At 42.3% G+C, this 9,111-nt stretch overlaps 1 protein-coding gene across 1 annotated transcript in view; it reads right to left on the bottom strand.

The window, feature by feature from the left end:
* LOC116732244 (insulin receptor substrate 1-B) overlaps nt 1–7,896 on the bottom strand; it is a 56,432-nt gene extending 48,536 nt beyond the window's left edge. Inside the window, exon 1 of the mRNA XM_032582280.1 lies at nt 6,991–7,896. Coding sequence (XP_032438171.1) covers nt 6,991–7,339 — 349 coding nt within the window. The 5' untranslated portion in view covers nt 7,340–7,896. The remainder of the gene's footprint in view (nt 1–6,990) is intronic.
* Between the last annotated feature and the right edge of the window lie 1,215 nt (nt 7,897–9,111).

Raw genomic sequence — 9,111 nt, forward strand, 5'->3', positions numbered from 1 at the left:
AAAAAGCTCCAGTCTCTGACTTCATTAGCCTTCGCAGCGCCGCCATCAGCCGACCCTCGAGACAGTAATTACAGCCTAATTAGGGAGATGAGAGGTTCTTCAGCCGGGGCTGAACGTTTTATCAGCCTGCTTAGGGAGGTCCAGATCTCGAGGGTGGAAAGCCACTCCACGATCAACAAAAAAATAAAATGAATCAACACCAGCTACAAAAACAAACAATTAATGAACTCCTTAATAAACCCCGCTAAGACAGTCACGATAAGCAATTAATCCACACACCGCATTCTAAACTAAAATGAGCTCAATATATAATTTTTGTTCTGATTAATACTTTCTGAAGGGCGATTTTGTTTATAGAGACTTCATTATCCATTTTTTTTTATTGTTTTTGGTTTTATATACTTAAAATCTTCCGCTGATAAAAGAGACAAGTTGCATTGTTATGCCATTATCAAAATATTACTTAAAATTGTCTCAAAACAACATTATGTTTCATTGCAATCATTTCAGGGACAAGTTTATCGTCCAGCAAAATGTCTTACCGTGAAATGACCAACCCCAGCATTATTTTACCTTAATTAACACACATTTAATACTCATAAGGTCAGACGTTATATTACAATAAGGCAAATAAATGACCAAAGTCAAGCTTAAGGGGAAGTAAAACAGATCCGGCTGCGTCAGCATTTAAAATGTTTTTATCTTCTATTTTAGGTAGTTAAGCTAAACGGCCCGAATGCAGTCAGAAACCCGTCAAACGTAGTTTCAAATTTGGTTCAGTTTATCTACATGGACGCAAACTCACAAAAAATGTCATCTCAAGGCACTTTTTTTAAGAAAACAAGATCCAATCCAGTTCCAAAAATATAAAACTATGTATTGAACTTTATTCAGGACTTTGTCCAGGATGAAGATAACCAGATCTGAACAGAGAGAACTTCAGGGTGCAGGACTCCTTTCGAGATGAATAAGGTAGAAAAAGTGTGCAGTAAGGTTTTCTCATACATAGAAGAGTTGGCTTTAAACATCCAGAAACTTAAATCTGACAGGAAAACCATCTGAATTGATAAAAGCCAAGTGCAGCGAGACACTTTGTTTTCTTGTCTAATAACCCAAATAAATAACTGATAATCAAACAGCTTCTCATGAATTTTCAAGGAGTGAATCAAACCTTCTTCTTTATCTGCTGTTAGGCTGTTTATTTTGGCACGTTGGCGAACATGTGGGTGTGTTTGATGATAGTGTTTCGCTCTCATTTGGACTTTATCACTTTCCGGTGGAGGTCAAACTGCAGCTCGCCATGAGGCGACCCGCTTCACAGAGGTTAAACCTTTACACACACTCCGCCGCCTCCTAATAGCTGAGCAAACAGCCGCCCTAAAGCCCGATACTGTACTCGCTGCCTGAAAGGGTCTTAGAGGACTCAGCTGAATAAATAACGGGGATTTTGTCCGGCTCGTGTTTAACTACGGCCGGCTCCGGGGGAGGCCGAGCTGCTTTCAGTGAACTTCTCCGGACCAAAGCGAGGAGACATTCTGAGATTTAACAGAAGTTGATCTGAGCGGATGTGAGGGAGCGGTGGAAACTGTGTGCCATCGTCTCTGAGAGCAACAGCACTACAGACCGAAATCCTGACTCCGTGTGTGTCTTTCACACGCCGAACCTGCCGCCGCCTCCATGTCTTTGCACCGGCAGCGAGGCGAGCCTGTGTGACAGACAAGAGTTGGCCTTGTTCTCCTGCAAGCAGCAGCCATGCAGCAGCAGTGCATACCACAAGGGGAAAAAAAGGAAGAAAAAAAAAAAAAAAACACCACACACCCACATGCGAGTTTTACGCATCAGCCAGCCGCAGCCTCTTTGTCTTTGACAGCCAGAGGCTTGAATTATACAAGAAAGACAACATTTGTAGCGACAAAGAGGACGAGAAGCCGTTAGTGCGGCGGCGGTGCTCCAAAGGGACAACATGGCAGCCGGAACGACGTCTGAAGGAGGATGGTAGATTGGTCTTCTTCAAAGAGAGAAGCGCATCCATTTATAGAACTGTTCTTACACTTTTGTCCTGTTACGATGCAGGGTATCTGCAGGAATCAGCAAGTCGAATTTAAGACTTTTTAATACATTTTTAATGCCACCTTGAATTAAATTTGAGACTATAAATATGGTGGGGGGTTTGAGGCATCCTACCGCAATAGCGTTAAGCTTAATTTTTGTTTTAGTGTTTTTTTTGGCACAGAATGCACCTAACCTCATGTGGCTTGGCAACAGAAGCGACCCAGTGGCGAAAACAAACATCCAGGGAACTGGTGACAAAATTTGCACTTAGCCATGACAGGCGCAGAAAAGTTAGCTAGCTAGATGGCTAGCAGGGGTATATTAGCAGCTGGTTAGCAGTAGCCTCAACCGCTACTGCAAGGAAGACGCCTGTGCACAACTCAAGCTTCTGCCTGACAGAACAGTTCCATGAGAAAAGAAGAACTACGTGTGCAAAATTAAATCGCACCTTCTGCGATTAATGCATTTAAGGCCGTATTAATTTTTTGTAAAATAAGGTCTTAATTTTGTATACATAAATGTAAGACTTTTTAAGGATGCGCAGACACTCTTTCATCAGAAATGTCATTCTATCTTGGGTGGGGATTTTATGAGGCAAACAAACAAAAGTTGCTGAAAAATTCTCAAGACATAGTTTTCACAAATAAAAATCAGAAAAGTGTGACGTGGATTTGCTTGTTTACTATGATACCTTAATATAATCCAGCCCAAGCTGCCTTCAGAAGGAAATGGTTAGCGGAGTTCATCTGAGTGTAATTTAATCTCAGTAGAAATCCAGCTGTTCCACGAAGGCCTCAGAGGTTTATTAGAGAGCACAGCTGCACAAGTACCAAGACATGGCCGCCCACCTAAAGTAACAGGCCTGGCCAGCAGAGCATTAATCAGAGGAGCAGCCTTGAGCCGCATGGTAACTCTGCAGAGAACTGCAGCTCGAGTGAGAGGATCTGTCAACAGGACAGATAATTTGGTCTCTGTCTGAAAAAATCCATTGATAAAGAAAAAGCACAAGAAGAAGCCACAAAGGTTTTAGGGACATGTGGAGGACGGTGCTGCATTTCTGGCGAAAAAAAAAAAAAATCACCATCCCCATAGTGAGCATGGTGGTGGCAGCGTCATGCTGTGGGATTGTGTTTCTTTAGTAGAGTCAGATAAAAAAAACAGTTGGGAGGCTGGGGAAGAGGTTCACCGTACAGCATTCATATGTTAGAATGGTCCAGGAAACGTCCAGACCTAAATCTAACTTAGAATCTGATAAGATTTGTGATATTTCGGTTGCATTTATTTAGTATTTTGCAAAGCAGAACAGGCAAAAGCTTCAACCTCTGTTGGATGCCTAGCCAAAAAAATACGTGTTGTAGCTTTGTAAACATACATACTTTCCAGGTTTTTTTTGTTTTTTTTTGCAAAAATGTCAGAAAACCACATATTATTTTTCTTTACATAATAATATGCACTACTTTGTGTTGGACTGGGCCTTTCTACAGGATCTTTCTACCAGGAACCTGATTTGAGGCTTTGCAGGACAGTGTGGCCTTTGGGCTTTACACTAAAACACAAACCGCCAAGGGGGAGTGGACGATGATGTCACAGGATCCTCCCGAAGGTCAGAAAAACTTGCTCGACTTTCTGCCCAGCTCTAAAGAAAGAAAAAAAAACTGGAGCGTTTTTTTTTTTTTTATCAGCCTCCTTATCTCTCCTTGTGCAACAGAGAACCAGCAGGTTATGAGAGGCACCTTGAACTCATATCTTCGGTTTGCTGAGGTTGAGTCATGTGTCCCTTATGGCCCGTCCGCGCCGCAAGGGAACAGGTGATCTGGGGCTACTGTGACAGCTGTGTTTGCACTGTGGCTGACAGACACTGTTTGAGAAATATCCACACGGATGACGTGTTTGCGGGGTCTTTTTTTTCACACGTTTAACGATTGGTTAAAGCCTGACCGGCGTTTCTTTGCCTCCTTTTGAAATCTCCGATCTCTACTTTGGATCCACGCTTCCCCACCTCACTCACTCCCCCCCCCCCCCACCCACCCACAGTGTGATTCTGCAGCATCAGCAGAAAACATGAGGACAGGGTGTGTTTGAGCTGTTGGGACACAGAGGCAAAAAAAAATAAAAAAGCTCGCACACAGCTGAGGCCCAACAGAGGAGGGGAGAAAACACACACTAGAAGCCTGAGAGTAAATATCTAGTGTGACACCAGCGCGATAAGAGCCGTGGAGGCGAGACTCCTACGCTGCTGTCCGGTTACAGGGCGCCAAAATTTATTCAATATACACCTTATTAAATAATTTTCTATACGGACCATGATTTTAATAGAACAGGACAAAGAGAAATGACTATCGATAACGATGTCAACAACAATATACTGTGCACATCTAGAATTTTTTGTAAAACTTTATATTAGTTCAACTTTTTTTTTTTAATTGGCTCTAGTGGCCCTTAACTTGATAGTGAATTGACAGGAAAGTGGGCAATGAGAGGAGGAGGAAGACATGTTGCAAAGGTCACCAGGCCGGGAATCAAACCTGTGACGGCCGCGTCGAGGACCAAGACCTCCATATGTGGGTTGTGCTTAACGCACCGCAGAAACCCCTATTATTTTTTAATTTATTCTTTAAAAGTCCATTTATGAAATTGTATGTTATTTGTGCTACAAATGCAGAAATGTATGTTAATGTATGCAAAATGATTTAATAATATTCATGGTTTTATTACAAGCAAAGAATGAATGTAAAATCTATTAATAAAATTTTACGTGTTGTAATGGCAGTAAAATGTATTAAATTAATGTATTCAAAATTATTTAAAATTGTTATTTAAATACATCATTTTAAAAGAAACTAATTTTTAAATCTGACTCTTTTTTGTCATAATGTGATGAATGCATATGTCATTATTTTAGTAAAAATATTTATATTTTCTGGTCCGTTGGCTGCAGTGAATCAATGAAACGATAAATGTGGATAGTGGAACATCCGATTGGTTAACCTGCACACCGACTCCACTTCAAACCAATCAGCTTCACGACAGCAGCATTAGCTCCGCCCACTGCGAAGGGGAACAGCTAAAATAACTTCACAAGTCAATAACAGTGATTTTTAAAACATAAATCTCAATTGTTTCTGCTTTTTGAATTAATTATTCACACACTGAAGTAATATATTTAAAAGATAGAAGTAATAGCTAGCAACTGGGAAAGCTTCTTTATCCTGCGGGGATCCCCAAGGCTCAACGTTTGGTCCACTGCTATTTTTCACTTTATTTACATTCTCTTTCAGACATTAACCAGTATTTGCTTAACAATTATATGTCTGCCATGTACAGTTGTACTAGTCTTTTAAACCAGACCAGTGTGATGAAGCTATCTGCCTTGATCTACTGCCTCACTCTGATAAAAGGCTGATAACTTATCTGAACGCCAGAAAAACAGAAAATGGTAAGAGCCCCGCCTGAAATATGCTCACACATTCGCCAAGCAACTGGTTGCTTCTGTCCATTCGCCAAGGTCAGCGCTCATAACTGGGGGGTAATTTTATTTATATGTATTCCTAAGAAAAACAGTTAAAGATTCATTTATTAGGTCAAGTGTTAAGAGTTTGTATTAAAATTACCACTTGATAATATTTAACTTCTTATGCCTGTTCCTGTACTTTTTTCTTCTTTTATGGTTTTATTGATTTTCTTCGCATATTTTATATTTTTATGTCCTGTAATTTGGATTTTTATGACGTATGGTATCTCATCTTGAACAGCGTTTTATGACCGTAGTTGTGTTTAAAATATTAGCAGTCCAGCATCGTCAACCAGAACAATCAACAGGGAGTTGTTCGCAATAATAACAGCTTAAAGGGCAATTAGTGAGGTAATTCATTCTATAAAAACAGGTGTCAAAACTCTGGCTTTAATCCAAGGATGAAAATACAGTGTACTTGTATTAAGAAGACTATTGAGAAGTCGAAAACATATAATGAAACGCAGAAATGAATAGCTAAAATGACCTTAAATCCTTCAAAATGGAAACTAAAAGCAGAAAGATGTGCAAGAAAGCGGGAAACTTTCACTCCAATGGAACAAAGAAGAGCTAGACTGATAAAGACAGTAATTATTAGGACATGTCAGTGTGTAGCCAAGCTGTCGTTAACAAATCCCTGCAAAGTCCCGTTCGAGAAAAAAATGTCAGGTGTTGAAGGTCTTCAGGTAACGCAGCAACAGCATCCGGCATCCTGACATAATTAGTGTTAAGTAGCATTAATCTATTGGAAAACATGTTGTTTATCAGAAGCAGTAGTTGTAATGAGCTAAATATTAGTTCAACGAGACACAGATGAGTTAAACCTACAACCATTTCTATAGTAGATGTTTGAATTTTGCGCAGAAATGAAAGTAAACACTATCTTGAGCAGCCTTTTTTCATTTGGAGTAGTGTTCCCAATATATTTACATGCATGGCGATAAAAGCTAAAGTAGAAACAGCGTGTTTTATTCACATAAATATATTTAGATTTTAACCGCCTGTCTGTGAAAGCAGCTTTAGAAATGAATGACTCATTCATTCCTTCAGTTGTTGTTTTTTTTTTTTTTATGTAGACTGTGGCCCTTTTGGGTCTCCATACTAAGAGGACATGTGTTCAGGCAAATCCAGCCACCTCTTTAAACTGCGCTGGGTTTCTAAAATCGAGCACAACAATGTTTATAAACACTTTTTTAAAAGGTCAGAGAGGGTGGGAACCCACGCCACGCCACGCAGACTAACTTGTCTAGTCAAGCTGTGAATGGCTTTTAAATAATCCCCTCTTGTTACCTCAAAACACCAATGAAACATGTCCCGAGCTGCCCTGCAGAGCGCCACTGCAGCCACTGCAGCCACTGCCACGTTTCTCCTCATCCACCATCCCAGTGCCTGAGCGTGGGGTCTCGGGGAGCGTGTTTGCGGCTTACTTTTGCACTGCAGCTCCACCATGGCCTGGAACCACTCGTCCTGGTCCTCCTCGTTCTCCGCGGCCACGACGAAGCTCTCCGCCCGGGTGTACAGCACGATCATGTGCTTGTTCTTGGAGTCGGCCCGCTTGTTGATGTTGAAGCACGTCTCCAGCGCCACCGCCTTCTTCGGGACGGGGGCCTTGCCGCGGAACTTCTTCTCGCTCTCGTAGTACTCCAGGCGGGCCGGACCGCGCTCCGAGGCGGCGCGCAGCACGAAGTAGCGCCGGTGCATGGACTTCTGCTTGCGGAGGTAGCCGCTCTTGCGCACGTCCTCGTTGCCGTGCAGCTCGCCCGCTTGGCCCTCCATCGAGTTTAGGTTTCCACCAAAGCAAAACAACAACAAAAAAAAGAAAAAAACTAAACAACAACAACAACAAAAAAAAGAAAAGCAAGCGAGATGGTCAGCTGGAATTGGCTTTCCCCTGCAACTTTCAGCGAGATGATTCAAACATGCTCCCCGGTCCGCTGACCCCCTCTCCTCCACATCAACACAGCAGGCATGTGCGCGAGGAGTGCTAGAGGTCGATCCGGACGGCTGCTGCGAGTCTGGACCCGGGTCTGTTTGTTGGCGTCTGTTTTTTTGGAAGGGGGAGCTTGTTTTCTCTCCAAGGGACGGAACAGCGCAAGTTTTCCACGTGCGGCGCAGCTTTTACGCGGGGCTCCCCCCCTCCTCCGCCACCTCCCTGCTCTCCTCCACTACTACCGCTACTACTATCAGCGTTTCCCAGAGCCGTCTGAGCGGGTTAATCCCATCTGCTGCACATCACAGCGTACGGAGCCCAGGCGTCTGTCCTCCCACCCCCGGCCCTGCTCTGCTCAGCTCGGCTCTCTGGCGGCTGGAAGTGCGAAGCGGAGCTGCTACCGTGGAGCGGCACAGTCGCTCACTTTGAGAGGAGTCCGTGACCGAGCCGATTCGACGTGCCGGCTCATCTCCGCGAACGTTCTACTTCGTTCCTAATGTCACGAAGAGAAAAAATGATCCCAACACAACCTAAGCTCAGGGATGTAACAATTCGAATATCTTTTTTTTTATATATCGTTTAATTTCAGTAATTTGACTCAAAAGCTGAAACTCATGTCAACTGACACAATATTTGAAGCATTTTCTAGAATGTAGTCCAGCTCATAGTCGAGCATTTTGGACTTACGTGGGTAACTGTTTTTGTTGAGGCATTGCTTGTTTGGATTATTATTCCCTCTGGTTTTAATGCTGCGCATCTAGAAGGTTTTATGGTTTTACGTTTTTTGCTTTCAGACAGTTGTTATGACGTGTAACCGGGACAACAGTGTGTTGTTTTTACAAATGGGAGCCGCTGAATAGCATCAGCATCACCTGAAATCCCAGAAGTTGGAAAGAGGCTTCAGAGAGAGAAGGAGAAAGTTCAAACCATCCCTTTTGTTGATCATGATGGGTAACGATTATCCCCTACTCCAATGGTTTTCTGACCACACAGCCAGACAGAGATTTAAAGAGGAATGACAAAAACAAATTAGTGGATTAGCGCTGCTTTCCAATGACATGTCACTGCGTAATATCATCTCAACTGCCTGGACATTGAGTTGCTAGCAAATCATAAGTCTCATTAGATTGTCATACAACAGTCTTCAGTCAGAGGCCTCCTCAGATACTTTGCAAGACTGACTGCTACCTGAGATCCTTCTTGCCCATAACATCACCAACCATCACAACTCTTTGAAGATACTTGGATGAAATGAGTTATGGTAACATTTAATTTCACTTTGCATTTTTTTCATTCCTCATTGTGAGGGTCCAGCAGACAATCATTGGTACCCTCCACAAAGAGAGCAAACCTCAAAAGGCCATTGAGGTTTATATATGAACCCATTTCCTTCTTATGGATATTTTATCCACTCTACCTATTTCTCTTAGATGTGTGAACGAAGAAGGAGTAATTATGGAGGCAACACTAGGAAGTGAGATTTGACCTTATTTTGTATCATTCGCTATCGGTTTAAAATGATAGCTATTTTAGAATTTATATAACATTATTTATGCTTGGAGTGTTATTAGTGTTTTACATTTGCAGCAGGTATGGACACATACGAAGTAACTATAAG

The sequence above is a fragment of the Xiphophorus hellerii genome, chromosome 14, assembly GCF_003331165.1.
Source record: "Xiphophorus hellerii strain 12219 chromosome 14, Xiphophorus_hellerii-4.1, whole genome shotgun sequence".
NCBI lineage: Eukaryota > Metazoa > Chordata > Actinopteri > Cyprinodontiformes > Poeciliidae > Xiphophorus > Xiphophorus hellerii.